Source organism: Equus caballus, chromosome 27 (assembly GCF_041296265.1).
Source record: "Equus caballus isolate H_3958 breed thoroughbred chromosome 27, TB-T2T, whole genome shotgun sequence".
NCBI lineage: Eukaryota > Metazoa > Chordata > Mammalia > Perissodactyla > Equidae > Equus > Equus caballus.
This window is the reverse complement of record NC_091710.1, coordinates 27,123,367-27,149,009: the sequence shown is the minus strand read 5'-3', so window position 1 is coordinate 27,149,009 and position 25,643 is coordinate 27,123,367. Positions and strand designations below refer to the sequence as shown.

The window sequence follows — 25,643 nt, the reverse complement described above, 5'->3', positions numbered from 1 at the left end:
TTAATAAACATAATCTTATCCTTTACTCTCCAATTCCTTTTCTGATGCTTCACAAAGTTTACAATCACTTTGAAATGCCTTAAGAAGATGACATCACAGTATCTCTTGATAAAAGGAGGCAAGTATCAGAATAATATTTAGATATTCAATGTTGGGCTACAGTCATCCAATTTGGAGCCAACTGCCTTTTAGAAGCTTTATTAACCCTTTTAATCCTGTAAGGATCATTTTATTAATTGCTTAAAGTGTTACTCCTGGAATTTGACCCAGTGCATCTCCATCTCTTTGTAATAAACTGTATTTCTTAGGCAAATCTGATTTGTTACCATTTTCTATGTCAGAAGAAAATAATTTTTGAAAACCACTGTATTTCAGGTACCATTTCATGTGCTTTCACATATAACCATCACAACTCTGTGGATTAGTGTTATACTATCATAATTTTACATGATATAACAGTTCAAAGAGGTCAATGTTCTTGTCCAAGATCATAGAGCTAATAAGATGGGTAGTCAGAGTTTCCCACTGAGATATCTGACTTCAAGATCAAAGTCTGGATTTCCATACTATACTACCTCAGGATCACAGTCAAGGAGGTCTAATTTATCAGTCCTAATTGTAGGCCTTGTCCATAATATAAGCCTTCTGCTTGGGGGCTTAGGGACTAGTGATGAACTCAGCACTAGCAATTTTGTCTTTGATTTTGAAAGTCTATGAAAATTGGGGAGTTCTTCCTCAAGACTGCAGAAGGATGAGATGTGATTGGCTAGAATAAACGCTCATTCTCTAGATCTTCAAGAATAGAAGAGATTTCCTTCATGTAGATCTTCTTGCAAAGGGATGTCTCGATTGAATGATCACTCAATGTCCTTCCAACCCTGAGACTGTCTCACTCCTGGGAAAAGCATACATCTGGTGAACAAAAATCCTCTTCTCCCTAAAAATGACTTGATTTTCAGGGGAGATGGTTCAAGAAAAAGTGAAGAAACAGAAAATGCTGGGAAACTGGGATTACCTGGGAAGGAGGCAGGATAGATTTTAGACAAGAGACCATATTAATGAGTGAGTTAGGGATATTAGAGCAATTAGTAAAGTGCATCATACTTCATGGCCACTAGGCTGGAAGAGACTGCATTGGTGGTTTTAATAAGTTAATAATAGGGTTTCATTGATTAAAAATAAAATAACAATAAAGAACTAAAACTCTTGAAGCTTTTGATTGATGTCTTTCAAATATCTTTTTTTAATATCTCCACCTCCACCACCTCCCAAAAAAATTCCCTGCATTTTCAGACTGAGAGTTCCTACTCCCTACCTGGCTTTAATGGACTGTCTTAGTGTCACTATTTCATAAATTTAACAATGGAACCATGAGAGGTAAAAGACATACATATGTATGTATATTATATATATATATAAAATAATATTGGTTTTAAATATCTAAATCAGTGCTGTGATCTTCCTCATTGAAGGCATTTGGTTATGTTCAACCTCGCATCCATCATATCTGTTCATGTTTCTTATCTCGATGATTTTTCAAATATGTGTGTTCTGTCCTGTGGCCATTAGTATGTCAATCTTTAGAAGTAAGTTAGTTCCCTTTAAATTTAAACCAACTGAATTACCCAGCAATTATTGCCAATTGATACTCTATAAAATAACAGTATCGTCAATCTAAAAATCATGGACTGAAGCAAAATAACTTTGCTAATATTGAAGAGAAGGGAAGAATCTCCAAGTAATTTATTTCATCATTCCTCATTAATGTAGTATTGTTGAAGAATCTAATTTTTGTTGGAATGAATTAAATGAGAATCTTGCATGTTACAATTTTTCCTTTAAGCAATCCTCTTATCTTTCTTCAAAAAGTGGTCAAGTTGGGGGATGATTTGTCTGTTACAAAATAGACAGAATATTTGGAATTTCTCACTGATTTACAGCTCCTAAACTAACCAGGTAGCAGCTGCTTATCTCAGATGTGCAGAGCATGAAAATCTACTGTTCTTCTGCATATTTAATTTAAACAATCCGAAAATGTGGTGTATCTACAGGATTCTTATTACTTGGCCCAGATGTCTTTTAGAATGCATCGTAAATGTTACATAAAGTGTCATCCTTATGCATGGAAAATATTTAAATTTGGGAACTTTATGAGGGAAATAGAGGCCCGCTTACTAAAGTGTAGTAAATAGAAAGTATACTTATTTTTAGAGTCAGTCTCTTATGACATTTTATTCACCTTCAAAGTCATACAACTCTGTCCACCTTTTTCTGAAGATGTTATATATCAAGATGGTCTTTCTTCTGCAAACAGCAAAGACAGAACCTGGTCAAATTAGTCAATTCATAGATGCCATGAGGGCTTCCAGAAGCCAATTCTCTGTCTACTGTAATTCCTGACGAGGATACTTTCAGTGGTCTCAGTTTCATTGGCAAGCCACTTTTGCTCAGGTTGACACCCTTTGGTGCCATTTTACAATGACAACTACCCTGTTATCTTGCATAGAGTTCCTTTTTTTCTCTCTCATTTCTACCATCCTTTTTAAGGACATTATCCTGCTTTGAGTCAGGAAATATTTAAGGAAACTATTCTTACTTAATTTGCATTTTTAAAGGCTAGAAGAAATTTTGCAAACCATGATAAAAAACGACATATCTTATAACCTATTTTATGCAGTAAGAAGACTGAGTTGGTTTATTTTATAACCATCCAATATATCAGAAAAGAATTGTCCACTCTGCCTGAAATAACCACTATCTACTCAATTTCTAGTAAATCAATAGCCTCCCATGACCCCTCCATGAAGCCCTTCCTACAATTAATTCCTGAAGCATAATGCTAATATCACTCAGAGAACATGATCCTTAAACACCCTGCTCTGCAGATCTTTGATACTTGTGTTGAAGCAGGGCAGCACAGTGAAATGAGTCCTGGTATAGGTATTAGGATATCAGAATTCCAGTTTCTGCTACTTCACAAACCACTTGGGTGACTTTTACCAAATTTCATAACCTCTGTGGAGTCTATAAAAAAAAAGCCAAAAGACTGGTTAGGAAATGAAGGCTGAGAAATGATAAACTCATACTCCAAAGCAAGGTCTTTCTGACTCTGAAAACCATGCTTTTTCTATTACTCCATGATAACCTCAAATACTGGAAGAACTTTGGTGAGCACTGTTCTATAGTGTTCCAGGAATAGAACAAAAACCAGTAAATAGAATCTATTTAATATGATAACGTGCACTTTGAATTTCCAAGAAGTTATAATATACAGCATTTCTCAAATATGTCTTACCATGGGACTGCTCTTTCTTGGAGCATCTTGAGATCTCTTTTTAGAAATGCCAGGTTAAGACATTGTGTTTCCAAATACAGACCTCAAAAGTAACTGTGTTAAATGGTTACAGAAAGCCAAAACACATTATCAGTCATTAATAAGGTCTCTGCATGAACCAGTTTCCTTAGTTAATTGATTTTTGAAGATATAAGACTCACTGAGTCTGAAGGTTTACAGCTGTGTGAGGCCAGGCACTAGCCAAGAAGGACCACCATGGCTGTGGGGCCCACGGCAGGAAGATGTGTAAAGATCAGAAAAAGCATCAGGGCAGGAACACAGGGCAGTTCAGGAAGGGCATGTACTTAAAGTTTGGCACAGCATGACATGTTCCTAACACGCAAGATGTCTTCTTGAGTTTTAAACAATCCTAACTAGTCCCTAAACTTGATCTCACATTTGATGCTTTTATTTCCGTTTGTATTAATTTTCCTTTGCTACCTAACAAATTAACACAAATTTAGTAGCATAAAATGACACTCATTTATTGTCTCACATTTTTTGTAGATCAGAAGTCCATTCATGGCATACGTGGGTTCTCTGATCAGGATCTCACAGGCTAAATCAAATGGTGGTGGCCAGGGACACCTGGAGCTCAGAGTTCTCATTTGGAGCTCAGAGTCATTTTCCAAGCTTATTTGGATTGTTGACAGAATTCAGTCCCTGCAGCTATAGGACTGAAGTCCCCATTCTCTTGTTGGCTGTTGAACAGGGGCCACTGTCAGGTCTAGCCACATGTCTTCCCCTGTAGGCAGTCACAACATGGCTGTTGGCTTTCTTCCAGACCAGCAGGATAGATACCTCCAGATAAGAGTTGCCTCTTCTTTCTTGTAAGGGCCACTTGATTAGGTCAAGCCCACCCAGGAAAATCTTTCCCATGGTCAATTCATAGTCAACCGATTAACGACCTTAATTACATCTGCAGAATCTATTTCATCATGTAATGTATCATAATCCTGGGAGTGATTCAAATACTTTCCAGGCCTTAAAATTCCATTTGTCCACATAGACTTATCAGCAACCACTCACACTCATCAGCAACCGCACACAATTTTTGTGTGATTTCATGTTGGATCTGGTGATCTAATTGCTGTGATGTACTGGAATAGCGTGTTCTCATTGGACAGCTCTAAATCAGAAGCAGAGTGGGCACACAGCAGGCAGAAGCTTTCCAGCCTGCACCACTCCCCAGGCTGGTCTAGATCTCATCACTGGCTCATGGCTGGCCCATATTTTACCAGAGCAATTTAATTCTGAAACAAGACCAAAATATTTATTATAGAATCTCACAACTTTAGGACTAGGGGAAACACAAACTTTAAGATGATCAATATGGGATCAGTTGCCTTTTACAGCTCTCCTAACAAATGGCTTCCCAGCCAGCCTCCTTTGATCAGCCCATTCATCTTTGGTTAGCTCTATAAGAGGGTCTTTCCTTACACTGACCTGAAATATGTCATTTGGTAGCTTCTTCCTACTGATTCAAGATTTATTCCTGAATGTTAAAAAAATCAAGGTCTAATTCTGCTCTCACCTGACTTCTCCTTGGATGTAAGAAGCTGACAATTGTGGCTCCCCTGAGTGAAAGAGGCTGTTTTAAATCTCTAGTACACGATTTACTTGGCTACTAGAGAAGTTGTTTACTATTTTAGAAGAGAGGGAAACTTGTCAATATATTTTATTGAGTCCATCACAACAAGCAAGCATTTTGTGCATGTATGTTAACACAGATTTTCTTGAAAAATAAAAGGGTTGATCAGTAATGCTTTCACTAGGATCTGATCATGCTTTCCTTATTTTGTTTACAGAGTGAAAGAGAAACTATCACTTTCTTTGCACAAGAGGACAGCACTTTCCCTGCACAGACTGGCCCGAAAGCTTTCAAAATTCCCTACTCCATCAGACAGCGAATTTGTGCTACATTTGATACCCCCAACGCCAAAGGCAAGGACTGGCAGATGTTAGCACAGAAAAACAGCATCAACAGGTAATTGGGGGCAACTTCTGAAAGATGATTTGACTCTTTTAGTCTTTGAAAAATAACTTGGGTTGGGCGTATCCATGTGGTTTCCAGGCCCTGATAGCTTTATGGATTCCTCTGGCTCTATTTCATGTGAGGTCCAGCTAGGTAAGTGGGAAAAGAGCAAGAAAATGGCACTGTGTGTGGCATTTCCTGCCACCCCATTCTGCCTTATGGAAAAGCTCTACTTTGATCTTGGCCCCCCTCTAGGTTTGCTGATCAGGCCACCCAAATGGGGGTTAGAAGATGTCACCTTGGTTCTTGTGAGGGGTCCCAGGACAGTCTTGAGCCAGTGACACAGAAACAGAGAAGCAAGTTTCTTACACCTCCTCCCTACCTTTGGGTAGACTTAAGCATTATTTAACCCTTAATGCGTTTTCTCAGCCTGCAAAAGTGCGTGCCTCCATATAAAGAAAGGAAGTTTGAGGATGATAACTCTCAGGTCTGAAAGCAGAGGGCATTAAAGTAGGCATCGTGAACGAATCTGCTGCTTAAACACACACCACTCGTTTCTGTGCTAACATTGTGGTTGAGTTGAGAGTAGAATAGAGAGACTCATAATGGGTTTTATTACTTTAGATGAAGAAAGCAGGCCTGATGCTATCCAGAGTAACACTGATGGAGCAGGCAGGTTCTGGCTCAGCTTGAGGGATAACCAGCAGGGAGAAGGCATTGACAAATAGTCTCTCCTCTCCTCTCTCCCTAACCCACCCGCATGCCCCAGAATGAAGAGAAAAGAGAACAAGTTTTGCCAGAATCATTTTATTTCCTTTTCCTTTGGTACTTTTGAGCAAAGCCTTATTTTCTTACTGTGTGTCTTGCTCTGTCATTTCCATTTTTTGTTCTTTATTTTCACAGACATCCTACCTGACTCTTTCTTTTCTGAAAGGGAGGTAGATGTCTGCCAAGAAAGGATAGAATGCTGCTCCCTGTTTCAAAAGGGATTCAGAATCCAAGCACGAAAAGCCCAACAAGAAAGCAGTCAGGCTTAGAGAGGAAAATCAAGAGAAGGAGGCATTGCTGCAAGAGAAAAAGGAATTTACAGAGACAGACAGGCCTGAAAAGAATAGATGCACTCTGGAAAAGGCATATATTGAAAATGAAAGAGTACAAAAATGTATGAATGTACAGGGAAAAAAAATCATGTTTACTATCTCCCAGCAACTTTGGCAAAGGATGAGGTATCTTGTTTATAAATCCATGAACGCCATGACTATGTCAAGGTCACTTTCTGAGCAATATGGGAACAAGAATGGAAAACTAACCAAAAGAACAGAATCTGCTTAAAGAAAAAAAAGAAAAAGAGCAATGGGCAAGCACTTGAAAGACCTGCAAGGCATCTCTGGTTCTAACCGATGCCAGTCTGCCCCAACACATCACTTGCCATCCCTGTGTTTCTACAACCGATGCCAGTCTGCCCCAACACATCTCTTGCCATCCCTGTGTTTCTACAACCGATGCCAGTCTGCCCCAACACATCACTTGCCATCCCTGTGTTTCTACAACCGATGCCAGTCTGCCCCAACACATCACTTGCCATCCCTGTGTTTCTACAACCGATGCCAGTCTGCCCCAACACATCACTTGCCATCCCTGTGTTTCTACAACCGATGCCAGTCTGCCCCAACACATCACTTGCCATCCCTGTGTTTCTTTTTTCACAAATGCGATTCATAGAATTCAAACTACCTTAACTCTCTAATCCATTCTGGCTATAAGAATTTATGATTTATAATTAACTATTTACAAGAAAATAATTGCCATAAAATCTCTATGTACCATGGATGCAGTCATTAATTTGCTGAATGAGTATGTGTGTGTTCCCACCTTATTCCATTTGTTTCTCCATTGAAAGTATATGTAAGAACTTCAGTGATCGTCTCCTACGATCGTCATCAGTTTCTGACCTTACATGGTAGGGAAAATGCATCTCAAACTGGGAGGTTAAGGTTAACCACCTTTTGTGTGCGGGCTCTAATGAGCAGTAAGCAATAAGCCACACGGGAGCACACTGCCCCCTCCAGGGTCCTGGGTCATAGAACGCCAGCACTTGGTGCGCTGTTTGTTTCCTTGATTTTGTTTCTCCCTAAGACTCAGACCTCTTGTCCAGGAAAGCCTAAATTTCCTTGACATAAGAAATTCAAACAACCTACTCTATTGAAAGCTTCAAACAGTGTCCTGAAAATGTCTACTTTCAGTAAATTTTACTCTTTGAAATTTTCACAATTGATAGCAAATTAGAATAGTGTGAATGCATGTAATCTACTTCTATCTTTAAACCTTATTGAGCTAACATGTTCAACTTCAGTGAAAGGCATTTTCTTCCTTCCTTTTTATTCTCTACCTTAACTCTCCAAAAGTTGTCTAACCGTGGAATAAAAATGATTTAAATTAGGAATAAGCAAAGTTTTTTCTATTAAAGAACCAGGCAGTAACTAGTTTCGGCCATATGGTATCTGTTGTAGCTACTCAGCAGCTATTCAGCTCTGCTTCTGTAGTGTGAAAGCAGCCAGAGAAAATACATAAATAGGCAATATGTTCCAATAAACCGTATTTACAGAAACAGGCAACAATCCATATTTGGCCTACAATACATAGTTTGCTGACCCCTCATTTAGATGATTCCGCCCTGTTTTAGCAGAACTTCCATAGGATCTGTTGCTTCAGTCAGAGTAACATCTGGAGCTGAATCTTCTCATCCAGCTCTGCATCCAAGACGTTGAGAGGAAGGGACACAGGATAAGGTCTTTTTCTGCAGGCTGGTGTGCTTCCAGCAGAGATGGCCACCAAGATATTCAGAGAATCAGAATAGAAGAAAGACTACTGAAAACCACCTCATATCAGGTTAGCTAATTCTCATTCCCATTTTGAAAAAATTGTCAGGTACCTTTTATGTTCTCATTACTATAGCAAAAAATATATCTTCTCCCACATGGGAAGAAACACGTGTGACAGAGATGAAGGGAATTTTCAGATGTAATTTGTCACAACTTCCTATTGTGTCATCCCAAATCACAGGTCTGGGTCTCTTATGGTTACAAATACCATAATATGGAACTGACCTCCAATGTGTGTTAAAACACAGAAATCTGATGTTGTGAATATGCCAACATTATTGGGTAAGAAAGCTGCTCCACAGCTTGAGTTATCATCTCTGGGATCACAAGGCATACAGTCCATCTTTCTAGGAGAGAATTCACCTACCTTGATCTTGTGACAGCACATTTACCTGACTCTTCCCTCCTTTCAGTTTCTAAAAGTGTTAAAAGCTAGCAAAGCAACAGCTCTTAAATCACAAAGGAAGAGTTTTCAAAGGGAGTGGAGGGAAGCGTTTGTTTTTATTTTGTTGCCAGTGAAAAATCTCTCTAACCCTCCTTTTGGTAAATGCAAATATCACTGATGATAATCTGCCTTTTTGCCAAACAAATTTCTTCTTAGGTCTGAATAGGAGAGAAAAGACGTGGAATATAAAGTTAAAGTCTTAGCAATTGATGAGAATAGGAGAAATGTCAGTGATGTGTGTTCTGAGGCAGCAATACAGGTGGCCTTGCAACTTGCCCAGCATATGGATCATGCTAAATAAGCTACGCAGCCTAGCAAAGAATGTCATAGATAGTTGCAATTATAGATTTTGTGCGCAAATTGTGACTGTTACTCAGAGTCCATACTTGCAGTATTTTAAAGCTGAGATTGCACATTTATTCTATAAATTCAGCTACAATAACTCTCCACTTCAATGCTCTTTGCCACAAGTGACTGGTAGGTGGGTAGGGCTGAGAAATAAAGAATTGATTGCATAGGAGTAGTTGGTAGGTAACATTGCTGAGGACTAAATAAATTAAATAATATTAGAAACTAACTGCTTCAGCTAGAAGTATTCTTCCACATGTAAACTTCCATAGCATCTTATTTTGTTTTTTAATTAATTAATTAATTAATTTTTTTGAGGAAGATTAGCCCTTAGCTAACATATGCTGCCAATCCTCCTCTTTTTTTGCTGAGGAAGATTGGCCCTGAGTTAACATCCACGCCCATTTTCCTCTACTTTATATGTGGGATGCCTGCCACAGCATGGCTTGACAAGTGGTGCATAGGTCCACACCCGGGATCCAAACCAGCAAACCGTGGGCCACCAAAGTGGAACATGCGAACTTAACCACTGCACCACTGGGCTGGCCCCATAGCATTTTATATTTTTATGACACTTTTTAATTTTTTGATTACAGTTAAAAAAACCTAGATAGGGCCATCTACTTTTAGGAGAAGTTCAATAAATTTTTCTTGATTGGATAACATGATCTTTTTCATTGGATAGTATACTTGAACTTAAAAACTCGCTTTCTAATAAATAGAATCGATGTGAACAGCATCAAAGGATTTTGAAAGTTTGTCTCAAAAGAAAACAGGTTACATGACTGACATTATGGAGGGTTCCTGTCTTTTCTTTCAGGTCTTAGGCAGTACCTGAAATTCTACTATTAGCTCATTCTTCTTTAAGGCCTCATGATTTTCATATTCCAGAAACCTTGTGGAAATGTAGCCAGCTTGACCAAGCTGCTATGGCAACAGATGCTGCATAAAGTGCATGAGATATGGGAGGATAAATAGAGGGGAAGCAGCTGAAATGAAAGAAAGGATTCCAAGATGGAAAGTAACAGATAAATTACGGCTTATTAACAGTTTTTTCATAATCATATATTTGTTTGAAAATTTGTAAGCACTGTCAGAGGAACGTATTTCTTATTGGTCAGCTGGTTTAAATAGTTCAAACATATTTCACATGTTGGTGTTTGTGGGTGATGGTGGAGAAATCATGAACAAATGAAATTCTTCAAACTTCATGGCTGATAAGCAGTGCTATAATAACTTGTTTTTCCATCAAATTTTCTAACAGAACCTCTAATGAGAAGCAGAATCTTCTCATGTTGAGGTCATATCCTGTCATTCCTTCTGTCCACCCTCTTAATTGGATGCATAGGAACAATGAAATGGCCAGAGGGCAGTGGGAAAGGACAGAGGAAGGTCGCAAGGCAGCTTGTTAATCTATCTCTGAATAACTGTTGAGAATTCACTAGAAGTGGAACAGTCTCAGTGCCAGCTTTCTTTTGGGGTGAAGGAAGAAGGGAGGAGGAAAGAGAGGGAAGAAGATGAACACAAAATACATACAGAATGCCTGCATCACAAGCAGACCACTAAGGATGGCCACTCAGTGATCACTGAGACTAGGTACGTTCATTCCTGTGTTTGGGGATTTACTGTGATTACACCAAACTAAACTTTCTTGGTTCTTCAGGCTAGAGACTAAAAGACACATCCTCATCTTTAAACATAAAAATGGATGTGAGGCTGCCATTCCCAAAAAACAATCTTCATGATTCTCCTAAGGAGAATTAACGCATAGGGAGATAGCATTATGTTAGTGTCCTTGGAGGCAAAATAGGATGAACCCCAAATCACATTTTCTGGTTCTGGCCCAATGGACTTAGGCAGGGTCTGAAATTTGAAGAGCGCTTAGAGTGAATCCAGAGGTCCTAACACAGCAAAGTGGTGATTGTGGGGGTTCCTTCCTCTTATGTCAAAGACTCATGAAACTTCCCACTAATGCGAAGCTAAAACAGATAGCCCTGGGCCAAGCTTAGCCATGAAAAAGCTGTATAGTCTTTGTAACTGGCAGCTTTCCATCCTAAAGGCAATATGGAAAAGCAACTTTTTATGTTCCTCCAAGAGAACCAAAGTCTTGCTCCCAACTGTAAGCTCTAGCAAGTGGTGACAAGAGGCGTTGTGTTCCTTCCAGGCAAGGAGTGAGTTTGTGCTAGTCTTTGAAGAAATAGGTTTCCCTCATTTAAGCTAATGTAGTTTTCAGAAGAGATGCACATGCTAACAGCCCTCTATAGCCTAAATAATGCCCTTCACAAGTGCTGTCTCAAAAAGACTGAAAAAACTGACGTTTCAGTATGCCTGACTATAATGTTATCATAATTTGAGAAAATGAAATTATAGGAAGGATTTTACCCAACTCATTAGAGTGTCCGTTAAGTGATTAATTATTTCTTTTCAATTATTTGAGGTTTTATTGAAACTTATATTGAGCATTTTGCAAAGGGAGAGATATAAATATTTCACCCTTCCTCATTCAGGATTAACACTGTGATCCTTTCTCTTGGAACAAATGGTGGTCATCCTACTTCACTGTCAGGTTTCTTGAAAATGCCTCGATGTTATTGAAGAGGGAAATTAATTTAAATGAGGCCTGTTTTTCCATGATGTATCCCAATGCAAAGAAAAGTAGAGATTTGATTTTGTAGTTTTCATTGCCTTTCATTTCCAAAGATGAGAAATTGTCATGGGCTTATCCTGTCAGAAATGAAACTGAAGAATTGAAAACAGGGTCTACGTTGGGCTTTGTTCTCATCTGGCAACTCACAGAGGGTCCTGAAGGCCCCGGGGCTTTAATATTTTCCAAAGAAGGAAGAATCCTTGCTATTCCCTTTCAAGAACCCGATAAGGAATAGACAAAAGAAAAACTATGAGGGGAATTTTATTGCCAAATTATTTGACCTGGAAGAATTAATGTACCACTCTTAGGATGAGATGGAGTGGACCTCACTGTTTTCACCTGCCCGTATTCTTTCCCTTTGAGTCTCCGTACCAGCTTCCTTTCATTTGAAAGCACAGGGGGCAATATGCAGAGGTTACATCATGATGCACATCTTTTGCTTATTCTTGAAAAATGAAACACTGACTTGCTTTATCCTGAAAGCTGCTTTGCTGTTTATTGAGTACCCAGTGAGGCTGAAGTTTGGGGACGAAAGCTTGATGAACAGGCCAAATGCTTGCAGTCTGTTCAATTACTGCTATTCAGTATAAATGGCTTTTCTCTTCTATTTGCATTTAAAGAACCATATAGAGGGGTTGGTTTTGGTCACATAAGAGGCTTTCATTAAATGAGACAATTAGGATGATAGCAAGGATATTAATATTTGTTTCATTATGACCATGTTTCAATTCCCTATTTGGTACTATTCAGTAAGATTGTACACTATTCTTGTAATGATGTTTCCCAGTTTATTATAGGCAGCTTAGCTTAGTTTTCACTTTTTATACTTCCAACCTACTCAGAAGATATTTTTAAAATATGCTTTTAATGGCCAAAAAAAATGTTGACTTAGATGTAAATGGCAACAGTTTGTAGAATATACACAAACTTGCTGCCCTCATGTTAGAGGTGCAAGTGCTACCTTCTACTCAGAGGTGATGGCTGAAATCCTAAATTCCCACTGAAGTTAAGGCACAGACCTGGTATGAGGTGTCTTCTGTGCTAAGAATGTTACGCCACGTCAGCCCCGTGGCAGAGTGGTTAAGCTCGTGTGCTCCTCTTCCATGGCCCGGGGTTTCACTGGTTCAGATGCCGCTCATCAGGCCAACATGAGGTGGCATCCCACATAGCACAAACAAAAGGACGTACAACTAGTATGTACAACTATGTACTGGGGGACTTTGGGAAGAAGAAGATGAGGGAAAAAAAAAAAAGAAGAGTGTTACACCATAGCTCAAATGTGGTCCCCTACCATATTTTAGTAGGAAATTTATTCTCAGTTTTAGTCGCAAGAAGAGCATACAGCTTGCTAATATGTATGTCAGTCCCCTGGTAGCATGGTTCTGAGAAATTAAAATAAAAGCTTTGTTATCTGGAATTCAGAATGAAAGGGAGTCCCTTATTGGCCACACGCAGACTCCAGCTATAACTTCAATGTGCCCTTGGTAGCTCTTCTATGCATTTCCCCAGGGCTAAGACTGAGAGACCTGTGCCTTCCTCCATTACTGTTATCTAATCTCTTTGTTAACTGATTGAGGATTTACATGTTACTATTCCCTAAGACATTTGCATTTGAATACTGCTTTCAAGTACACTAAAGAAAAGGTGAAATCTCTAAATTCGTACTGAATGGACACCTAGCCACTTTTCTTTTTCATAAATTTAACCCTGTGTTGCAAAGGTATATAAATACCTTAAATGGCAGAATTTTATCCTGGTCCCTGAATTCTCCCCTCCTCTTTGTGCCCAAAAAAAGAAAATGGAAGGCCCAATAACAATTTCCAAAAATCCTCAAGTCTAACCCAATTTCCATTATTAGTTTAACATGGTCATCAGGTTAAAGATGTATTTTGAAACAGGGCTTCTATATAAAAATTCGATTCTTGACCCATATACACCATTATAAGTTGGCCTGTGTCTAGCTAGTGAAATCGCTAAAGTAAAGCTTCATGTTCCCAACTCTGCCCTGGCTTCCTCATAAAGCACGGGACTTTAATTGGGGATAGGGGGCCGGGATGGGGAAGTCTCAGAAAGATGAAATTAATCCTGGTAATAAAACAACCCCCCCAGGAACTCAGGTGAATAGAAAGCATGTGGGCTCAACAAAACAAAGTTAAATTTAATAAACCATTAATACTCAGTGAAATTCACATGGATAAATTTGTTCAGCTGTGTTAGCGTGTTTTTTACAGTCTACCTCTTCTCTTTCAGTGAGACTTCTGAAGAAAAAGATAAAGTCATCAAGTCCACAGGTCTTAGGACAAATGAATTGACTTGAAGACATAGAATGATTCTAAAGTAAATTACTAAAATTCGGAGAGTAGATAATATTATCTTCATTGTATGCAGCATCTTTATGACACCACAAAAAAAAAATCTTATTTTTCAAAATTACCTCAGTCGACCAGGATTCAAAAGGGCTATGACACAATGTTCCCCAAAGTTCAGTATATAAAAAGTAGCATTTGGAAGCACCCAAGACCAGCATGATAAACATTCACTTCTTTAAACATTTTTCAAAGAGAAAGAGAAAACTTAAGTTTTATTTTGAGGCAGCCACTTGAATTTCAAGACTACTGCTTTTGCTAAATGTTCTCGTTCCAAAAATAAAAAAAAAAAAAAAAAAACTCAGACACTCAGGAAATTGCTTAAAATCAACTATTGCCATGAATTCCATTTTCTAGTGTTAACAATGTTGCCTAAATTGCGTGTGGGTTTACCTGCTGTATCCAAACATACCAGCATTATTACAAAAAGAAATGGGTCACATAGATTAGAATCACAATGATTTCAAAAGGGTGGTCTGGAGATAACGAAATGGTGTACCAATTTCCAAAAAGTCAGAATGCATTTGCACACGTATAAGCAGTAAAATAACTCAGCTATCTTTAAGAAATAGCCTATTGCATCAGGATTTTTGAGTCGTTTATATATTAATTTTTCTAGTGTAGACAGGTGAATGCAGTTTGGTAGGATGTCTGTTTATCACAAAGCTGATTGTATCATATTTAATAAGTCTGATGTGCTCCTGTATGTATCTACTTAGGGAGAATTTGAGATCTGTATGTGTTATGCTGAGTGTGCTTGTGTAAATTCGGAGAATAAATCTGAAACATGCTTTGGGGAGTACATTTCACTTGCTACAATATGTTCAGAGACCTGTGCCAAGTAAGAGTGATATTTCTGCCTCTTTTGATCACTTAGCTTTCTTTAGCCCTGGCTGCCTTTTCTACAAATCAGGACATTTTCAGGACTTTTCAGGACCAAGTGGCTGGCAAGAGTCGTTCTACACTCTGCTCTGCTTCCTCTAGGCAGGCGGACTTAGAACACCTTCCCAGCCCCCAGGGATTCATGAATATTTTTAATATTGTTGGGACAAAGATTCATCACGACCTCCAAAACATAATTCTTATGCCTCTCCTAAACTTGTGTTACTGTGCTTTCATGCCTAGGTCATCCTGTCATGTCTTGAAATATCAAAGATCCCCAAACATTTACGGAGGATAAAGCTCTCAGAGTGCTTGAGGCAAGAGATGTTGCTCTCGGGGAGTGAGCTACTTTGGCACTCTCAGTGCTTCTTTTCAGATGCAACACAAAACAGAAAGTCCAGTCTAATCTTCTCTCAAGTAGCTACTACCTCTGTAAATCTAGTTTGGGTTATAAGACAACATTGCACAGGGATTAGCACTATAGGCTACAGGCCAAATCTGTCCCACTTCCAGCTTTTCTATAGGCAGGAGCTAGAGCGGTGCTAGGATTTTTAAATGGTCAGGAAAAAAATCAACAGGAGAATAATATTGTGTGATATGCGCAAACTGCATGACATTCAAGTCTCAGTGTATAAATAAAGTTTTATTGGAACACAGTCATGCTCATTCACTTACGTGTTGTCTATGGCTGCTTTTGCACTATCATGGCAGAGTTGGAGTTGCTGCTCTAGAGACCATATGGGGCTCGTAAAGTCAAAAATATTTACTGTCTGGTCTTTGCAGAAATAGTTTGTCAACCCTTGGTATAGAATAAAGTGTAACTTTGGGGTTAATAGGGTCACAAGGATTCCAGTCAATCCCACAGGACACTAGTTCACTGCTACTCAATAGCAAATATACAAAATATAAACCCTCAATAAAATGATGAGAAATCTGTGCTGATTTTCTTGTTGTGCTTGCTGTCATTTTTCCTTTTTGAAATGACAGTGGAGGGCATAAAGAATTATTTACCCATGCCAGAAACAAATGTATGTCCATGGTCAGTATTCTCATAAATTACGTGGAAAGAGATTGTCACACAGCCCACCCAGAGTTCACTCAGACCCAGTCTCTCAGTTTGCCTCTTTCTCAGCTGTTCCTACAGTCTGTGTTCTGCCTGAATGTTGGTTGGGGTATACCAATTTATTTATAGACTCAGAGACATAATGCAACTTTCCTTACAAATATCACACAACCAAGAAGAAGTAGTAATATTCTAAACAAAGTTCTTAGATAAAAGAAACTAGGGTCCCTTCAACTACCCAAGCAAGGTTTGCTTTGCCACTTCTAATATTATAGAAATAAGTAACTATATTTGATTCCAAGGCCAGGAGTAGAAGGGAAGAAGGAAAGAAGAGAAAAGAAAAAGAAACTAGAGAACATTTTTAAGCTGGCCTTCCCCCTTTCTCAATTAAAGATTCATATGTAGTGAAAAGTATATGTAGGGGCTGGCCTGGTGGCATAGTCGTTAAATTCACATGCTTCACTTCAGCTGCCCAGGGTTTGCAGGTTTGGATCCTGGGTGTGCACCTAGCATTGCTCATCAAGCCATGCTGTGGCAGCACCCCACATAAAATAGACGAAGATTGACAGAGATGTTAGCTCAGTGACAATCATTCTCAAGCAAAAAGAGGAATATTGGCAACAGACATTAGCTCAGGGCCAATCTTCCTCACACACACACAAACACACATACAAAAAATATATATAGTACCCTGATATTTATGTTATTTGGCAACTGACTAGCTTTAAACAGTCCCTTAAGACCTTTGAATAATATAGCACTTTATTCACTCACAGTTGTTGTGTATGTGTGTGTGTGGTGCTTGTAAATGGTAATGTGCCCTTAAAAGCTTGCCTTCTCTTCCAAGTGCTCTTCGCTATGTGCATCTACTTAATGATCATATACTAAGAGTGGTGATGGAAAGTAATACCATCCCCAAAATAGGTAGTTCTTGGTTCATTCTGGAAAATCCTTTCAACTCATCAGAATTTTACCAGAGGTGACATTTCTATGCCTGCTGTAGAAGTACCTATGAAAAATTGTGACCTTTAATCCTTTGTGTTGTCTTAGTCTTCATCATATCAAAGTTATTATCCAGAAGGTTACCCTTTGTTTTCATTGAAGATCCCATATCATCTGAAAAAAGCTCATGGCAATCAATTACTCAGTTGATGGATATTGAATACACATCTGTAATAGTATTATGATAAGTGCTGTTGCAGAATCAGAAAATTATTAGCTATTATCCTTCTCCTTCAGATATCTGGAGACCCACTGGGAAGGCAAAGCTCACAGACATGAAAAATATAAGCATTTTACTCACATGAAAATTTAAATACAAGCATAGAAAGAGTTCAGAGAAAAAATAAATCATTTTGAGCAAAGAAGAGATGAGAATTGAACCAGGCATTATAGGAGTGTCGGAACTTGATAAACAAAGGATAAAGTGAGGAAGTGGGCATTCCTAGTGAGCAGAATAGACTGAATGAAAGCAAGAAGCAAAGTATTAACTAAGTCAGCCTTAATGGCTCAAAGGGCAAAGAAGACTAATTAAAAGTATATATATTGCTATAGCCAGGTTGAGGCCAGACGTGGGAAGGCACTGAAAACAAGTAGAATAGATACCTGATGACTGAAAAAATAGAATACAGAGTGTATTAGAGAGTTTGGAGGCATAAGGGTTTTGCTATGATTCACATCGTAAAAATGATACAGCTTAAAATAAATATAAGTAGTATGAATGAAGACGAAGGGTGAAGCTGATGAGTATGTCAAAGAAGGAAACAACATAAGCGGAAGACTCAAAAGTAAATGTCCTAGTGTGAGAGATTAGAAGGATAGACATAACCACTGGGATACTTGTTATAGTTAGAGCAGGGGCCAATTTAGAAGCATGGGGATTATATAAATTTATGATGCATTGAGTTTGAGGAGTTGAAGAGATATCTAATTGGAGCAATTCCAAGGTCATTTAACAATCCCTAGCTCACTTTAACCTATAAAGCTGGAGGTACAGATTTAGCCACTGTCCACTTGGAGTTGATCACTACTCTGTTTAGTATATGATCCCACTGAGGAAGGAAAAAAGAAGAAATCAAAGATAAAATCTTGACAGCACTTATGTTTACCAAGGTTGAGATAAAGAGAGGTCAGATATTTTGGAAAAATAGGAATGGTTACATCATCACATAAGATAATTAAATAGAGCTTTCCAAGGGGATGGTCAAGAGGGAAATACATACATACACACACACACATACACACACACAAAGAACTCAAGGAAGGTGAGAACTAGGAAAAGACTTGGAGGATAAGAAGGTCATTGGTAGCATCCCAAAGTATAGTTTCAGTTGAGTGTTGGAACACAAACTAGACTGCCCCCAGACCTGGCTTAGTGGAGCTTGCTACTCCTCTTGTAATAATATCCATTACAATTCATTATTAATTCCCTTATAGTGATTTTTATTTCTTCTTTTCTATTTTCATTTTGACTTATTATTTTTTGTTTATTTAACTCTGTCTAGGAATTTATCTTATTTTGCTACACAAAGTAGCCCTTCTGCTGTCATTTTGAACCTGTGGGAAGCTCGTCATCAGCACGATGGTGACCTTGACTCCCTGGCCTGTGCCCTTGAAGAGATTGGGAGGACACACACGAAACTCTCAAACATTACAGAATCCCAGCTCGATGAAGCCGACTTCAACTACAGCAGGCAAAATGGACTCTAGTCCACTTCTTCTCATGAGACAGAGCGACGGCCAGCTTTGGGACATTTGCTTTAAATGGGAAAGAAAGAGGCAGTTTTTTGCCTAGTGGCATTTGGAGAGTTCAGCCTTCATTTACAATCAGTAAGAATCCCTGGTTGAAAAATTGAATTTTATATAGGTAAAAGATGTTAATAGGGAAAAGTACAAGCTCTCTTAAATATAAGAGGGCTCTACTGTCTCCTCTGAATCTAAACTTGGGTTAACATGTGATGAAATTCTCAGATTTGGAGTGGCAAGGATAAAAGTGAGGGCATATCTAGAGAGAAGTCACTGTGGGAAAAGATGAGCTACAATAAAGCTGGGAAGGCAGAGACTGAATAAGTGCATGTTTTGAAACAGGTTTTTAATGATGTGCCCCAAAGGGCCAGATGATTCTGGTACCAGATTGTCAGAGTTTTTTTTACCAACTGGCATCTATGATGTCGGCAATCATTGCAAAACTGGCTTTTAGAAGTAAAGCAGGGTTCCAAACCCATTTATATGACTTCAACAATGTCAAGGAGGGCATTTAGAATTTAAAATCTGAGTACATCCCACCAGCACCAATTCTCTATTCCAGCCACTTAATGGAAACAAGATTGAGAGGTAAGATAGACCACAAACTACTTCTTGCAGTATACCCCACCTTCATTTTCTCCAAGGACAAATCTACCCACATTCTTTCTTCCCCTTCCTTACCAATTACAGTAGAGGAGAGGTTTCAAGGAGCATAATTAGACTTTTCCATATGGAAATTTATTTCTTCTAGCTCAACAAAGTAGGACCATCTCTATTCCCAGCTAAGCCACTCAAAATGCAGAGTGCTATTAGAACACAGCTTATTACATGGATTTGGAGACAAGAGTGGTCAAATCAGGTCCAAGGAAACAAATGAACTGCAGATGCTTGCAGGCGTCAAATAAACTGTAATTCTTAGGATGCAGCTGTTGATCCGGTTCCCCAACATTGTTGTCATATGGGAATGTGGGGTTTTACTGTACTTTTCAATTGAGATTCTTGAAATTTTCTAGCCTTTTGGTACTATGTTATTACAGATTCTCTCCATAGGGCTGTAGGTCTTCCTCCTTTTGCCTCTTGGGAAATTAGCAGATAGTCTTTGCTCTAAATGATATCCGAGTCAATAGACCTGAGGAATATTCTACCACAATGTTCTAGAAACCACACACATTGTTTAGGGAGCCTTCAAGCTCTGATCGCTCAACTTCACCAAGTATGCTTTCCCTACAGGACCATTACCATATTTCTCTATGTTTTAAATAAGAGGCAATGATACTGTGGAAAAATGAAATCCACAGATAATTCATGACCGCCATCTTTAACACTTTATTCCCTGTTTTATCCTATTAAATCGTTTCTGACAAGATGTCACAGTGGACTAAAGATGAACAAATCTGCTCTTGCTCATCTTCTGGTCGATGTTTTAATTAGCTGTCCACCATCTGGACAGTTGAAGTCAAGGACCTAGATTAACCACAAGCCTGATCTGCTGCTTAGGGGTTGGCTGTATTAGAATAAAATAAAAATAGTCATGGAGTGGGAGAGGTGGGGAACACTTGGAAGTGGGGATATGATCGACTTTTTTAAACGATGTTTTTGTAGATCCCATGAAAATAATGTTGTGAATATCCACCTAAGTGAAAAAGACCTAAAGATGAGTTGAATTATGATACCCTTGGTAAGAAGAACTCTTGAATGTGTTGGCCATATTCTCTAACTAACGTGTGGTATATATGGTCCCCTGTATTTGATAAAAGGCTTTGCTACATGATATTGAAAAGGGTCTTGCTTTTCTCAGGAACCAAATGCATATTGTCTAGAACAAACAAATCCTCTTAGAACTGTCAAGCATATTTCCACAATACCATATCTAGATCAGGAAGACACCCTTTTGCTAGTGTGATCAATTTGTTTATTTCTTGTAGGGAGCAAGAGAGAGAAAGCATGAAAGTGTAGATCATTTGACATCCTGATCCAATTTCTGAAAGAGAAAGAAGTGCAAGTAGGTAGTCAGTCACCCAAAATAAGCTAGAGAGTTGATTCGCATGGGTGGTACGCAGAAAGAATCTGCATTAACTGTTGAATACTAACTTGTAAAAAATACAGTATGGAGCTTATGTTCATATCCATCTTGGAGGGTTTTTGTTTTAAACCATGCTACCCTTTTTTGCTCTTCCCTTCTCATTGGCCTGATAATTGTTTCATCTTTCTATGAATCCACACAGATCCTTTTTAGATTTTTGATACATTTTTTTACATTTTAAAACAGATGAAAAAATTTTCATGTTTTCCCTAGGATCTATCTAGATTATTGTAAGATGATAAGAGATTATTATTTATCCCTGACCGTCTGGAATTTCCTCCCGTGGATTTTCGTGGGATTTTTCGCCTGGGTTTTATAAATGCTCTTGATCTTCATATGGTATTGAGTGACAAAGGCAGCAAATTAACATGATTCATTGCTGATTTCAGCCCAAGGTTCAAATCCATCTTTTAGTTCATTTTGCTCCTTTTTACATTTCTCTCTTACTTATTTCTGCTAGGACCTTACATAGGATTTCTACAGAAATGTATGAAATCCTATGGCCATTGCATGTCAGGATTGTGCAGTATTTTACATTAGAATTCCAGAGAGAACCCATCTTTGTGAGATTTACAGACCGAAATGAGTGTGTGTGTATACGTGTGCGTGTGGCAGGGGGGTATGAAATTGCAGATCAGATGGACTTAACTGACACTTGAACTTGTAGTTACTCACTGTGACCTAAACTCTTGTTCTATTTCAATATTTGCCTGTCACAACACAAACTCCCCTCTTGAAAGAGATTTACTTGTCAGTTCAAGCACTTACTTTAGAAGTCTCTTTGTCCTAATGCAAAGTGAACCAAGACATTTAAAGTGGCCTTTAACACTTCATAGGTTACTTAAAAGTTTTACGAAATATCCCACTTAATGTCAAATCTTTCAGTCCTCAAAAACGCTTAAGTCTATAGTCATGCTTTAAACATGACATAAAATTATACCACCAAAATGGTGTGCTTCACAGCTTCACCAGACGGCAACATCATAAAGTTAATTTACAGTTTTGACAACATTGCTTATGCCATCCTCCTGGTTAACATTAAAATCCTTTAAGCCAAAAGGAAGCTCTGTCTATGGATATAAATGCAAACTTCATTTACCGGTGCAGATTCATAAAGCTCAGATGTACTCCCACAAACATTTTATTGGCCTTTTTTGTAAGAGATGAATAGGAAGTGACACAGTTCTCTTTAAAGAGGGGAAAGTTTCTCTCTTTTCTATTATTTTTATCTCCAACTGCAGGTGTTATCCTTTGCCACGGTCCCCATGTTTTTCTGTCAGTTGGCCTTGAGAGGAGATATTGTCAAATCACCAAAACAGGGTTCTCTTTGTATTAAAAGTTCTGGATTCATTGCAACTATTTTCCTTGATGAAAATTCTCAACATCAGTCTTGATAAGCAAGGGTAGAATGTTACCATGGTATGATCAGTTTTAGATAGTATTCTCCATTTGCCAAACTTCTGGCAAACCTACCTGTGAATTTCAAAATGTTATAAAATCTCAAAATGTGCTTTTGTTTTGCCTTTTTGCCATTTTTCTCTTCAGTTTCTTAGTCCCTCTGTAAAGGGGTTGACTATTAGAGCTAACAGACCTGTCGAAGGTGGAGTTCTCTCAGAGATCTTTGTTCCAGATCTGTGAAGGTCACAGGAACCATGAAGGAGCTAAGAAATGTGCTCTGGCCCATTGCGTGGCCCATTTTCATTCATTTTCCTCATGAAACATTGCAGAATTCTGAATCCTTAGTAACTCCCATTAACTGGACTAGAGGTGACAGCCACAGAAAATGGGAGACCAAAATGTTGTCCTACAGATAGTGACAAAATGTTATTAGCCCTTTGGTGTTAGTTGCCATAGCGCTGTATTTGAAAATCGATGCTTTAGCCAAAAGCTGAATGGCCACCGTTTTCGCAGTTACCACTGTTTTGTCTGCATAGAATTTTCCTGAACTACAAACAAAAATGTATTTTGTCAAATGTCACAAAGTGAAAATGTTACTAATCTTAGATGTGTTGCATATTTTGTGTTTTTACTTTCCAAACTCTTTCAAAAGCTGCAGTTATAAAGCTGTTTGGCTGTATTGACAGCATGTGGTGTTTTTTGCAAAAGCAATTCTAGGAGAGCCAGTGTCTACCATGGACTTCTCACATCCCCACTCCCGGGTCATCAACAAAATCAAAATGGCAACTGTATGCTGTCTTTTTTTAAAAGATAAAAGGGGATGGAAATCAGACCTGGCTATTAGTCACTAGTGTGTAGTACTGTGATCTGAAATAGGAAATTTAACTCACATAGAATAATTGTGGTTTTTGAAGCAGCTACTTTGTTTTTTTCTTTTGCTGTGAAGATCATGGATTTGGAATGTCCTCATGAGGTGGGCCTAAGATGGTAACGTTAAACTTCATGTCTTAGAACCCACCCTCCATCTGAACCCAAAGATGTAAAAGGCAGTAAGCTTCATGTTTAAGCCTAAGCTTAAAACGTTCCTCCCCCATCCCTAATATTGAGTTCAGCAGAGGGGATGTCTGTTTTTCCAAAAAATTATAGCCTTTAATTATAAAATGTATAACTAAATTTGGTAATGTAATTCTTTGCATGAATGGAAATGTGTGTTAAATACTTTTAGAAAAGGCATGATTACAATGAAAATGTCCTTTTGCCTCAAACTTTGCTCACCCCCAAAAAATATTTCACTATTTCAAGCATTATTTACATACAAATTCCAAAATTGGACTAATTACACAATTCCCTCAAAACTTGATAGATATGGTAAGTAGAGATTTCACTGTGGTTCCATTGAATCATGAAAAGGAAAGGTGGTATTTGAGAGGAGGTTGTAAATAGAATATCATGCCTTATGACTCCATTACTGAAGCACAGACATTGCAATCAGAAACGGACCTAATGGTTCTAATATCCCGGCATTAGTGAGCTCTGATGATGCTAAAGGAAGATCACTCCTTACCAGGAGCCTTCGCTCTGAGCCTCATCAGAGGGTAGATGAAAAATTTCAATCAGAAGCACTCCCCAAGGCTTGTCCTAGATTATGTTGGCCGCTCCCATGTAAAACTTCTCTATGAGGAGGTGGGAAAAACTAAGTCTGTGGGAATTTTCTGGCAGGAAAACATTTCTCCTTTTCTAAATTGGAATAAAGACTGACTTAAAATTCCCCATTCTTCATAATTGTATCTAATTAGTATATGCAATCCAGTAATCCTCGACCTAGAAATATTGAAAATATAAGCAGTGAGGAAAACTACTTTATTCTCCTGATTCCCAACTCAAAAAATATGAGTAATTACTTACCTCCATTTCTCTATGGAAGGATTTTTAAACAGATTTCATTTTGTTTTCTTTATTTGGGGAAGGAACATGGTGGGGGTGGGTTCTTTCAAGTGATTCATATCTCAAATCCATACCACTCAACTTTTATTTGACGTGTTCAAAGCCAAAAAAAAATTAAAAAGCAGAACTGAACACTTAATTTAACATGAAGCTGAAGGAGGGAGCAAGCCAGAGGAGAGAATGTGAATAAAGCATGGCCTTGGCTTCATACCACACTTTTTGTGCCTTGTATTATCAATGTAAATTCTGAATGTTGTACAGTAAATAATTGGATGGACTTCTTAGAAAAGGCTGCACTGGCTTCTTTTTCAGCACATGTACATATTATAAATATATATACATATATATTTGGTAATGCCAAACAGCTGTGTTATATTGTATTGAACAAAATGGACGGTTTGGATGTTTTATGTAGAGTTTGCAAAAAAAATATGGATGGTTACACACTTTTCAAGATAAATGTACAGTCGTAAATTACTGCCTATCAGTTATTTATGAATAAAAGTCTTTTATTGACATTTTAGGATACTCCATGACTGGGACTTTGAAATCCCAAAGAGGACCCCCTCTAAACACCTCCTGCCACATCTCAGCAGGAGCTGGAATGCCTTTCACATCAAGGACAATTTCCAAATACCTGTTAACATATTGAACCCAATTTCTCCTCTGTCCTCAAGAATGAGATACTGTGAGGCTACTGGAAACAAAGACGAGATTATTCCCACCCCACTCCAACATACACATAGACAACTTCCCTTAGGAGGTAGTTTTCTATACTCTGAGATTATCCTAGCCAAACCACAACTGGGGTACCATTCACCTTATTCCTCAAAATGCTTAGGTTATTTTTACAGACTATGCAGAAAATTTTTTGCTTCTCCATGGGAAAATGTTAAGAAAATAAGTACAATTTTGCACATTTCAAATACATCTTGACTGATTGAATTTCTTCTAAGTGGTTTTTAAAACACTTAAAGCTCCCAAGAATTTAATCATAACTACTTAGAGCTGGTCAAAGCCAGTTTAAATAGTGTGTTCTACTTGAAGATGATTTCTGATCTATTTAAAGTAATTGGTTATAAATTAAATGAAGGACAAAAGTTGGCTTAAACTAATATTTTCCAAAATTTTGGGTTTTTTTTTAAAGAAAATACCATTTCCATAGAAAGAGCAGTTTTTTAAGTTGTTTGGAAAGCTATTGAATAAAATGAAACATCATTCTCTACTCTAGATTTCTGAAAATCTTTATGTGTATGGTGGATTTACTATATATGAGGGCTCTCTAAGTAGGGAGTACATGTGACATTTCCTAAACTTTTTTGTCCATGTAATTCTTTTTTTGGATCATCTTAGGAGACTAGCAGGGATGGAATGAATATCCACAAAGTGGCTATGAGTGGTTCCAACTGTCATTTCTGACCACTCTAAGTCAGGCAGCCCTTTAAAGCTGATTACAGTCACGCATTGCTTAATGACAGGGATACATTCTGAAAAATGCATCATTAGGCAATTTCATCCTTGTGTGAACATC

At 38.2% G+C, this 25,643-nt stretch overlaps 1 protein-coding gene across 9 annotated transcripts in view; it reads left to right on the top strand.

Moving 5' to 3' along the window:
• The window catches only part of UNC5D (unc-5 netrin receptor D), a 490,573-nt gene extending 465,933 nt beyond the window's left edge, over nt 1–24,640 (top strand). For all 9 annotated transcript variants that reach the window (XM_023630502.2, XM_023630501.2, XM_070253543.1 and 6 more), the window contains 2 exons: nt 5,143–5,321; nt 18,447–24,640. In XM_023630502.2, coding sequence (XP_023486270.2) covers nt 5,143–5,321; nt 18,447–18,651 — 384 coding nt within the window. In that variant the 3' untranslated portion in view covers nt 18,652–24,640. The remainder of the gene's footprint in view (nt 1–5,142; nt 5,322–18,446) is intronic.
• The last annotated feature ends 1,003 nt before the right edge of the window (nt 24,641–25,643 follow it).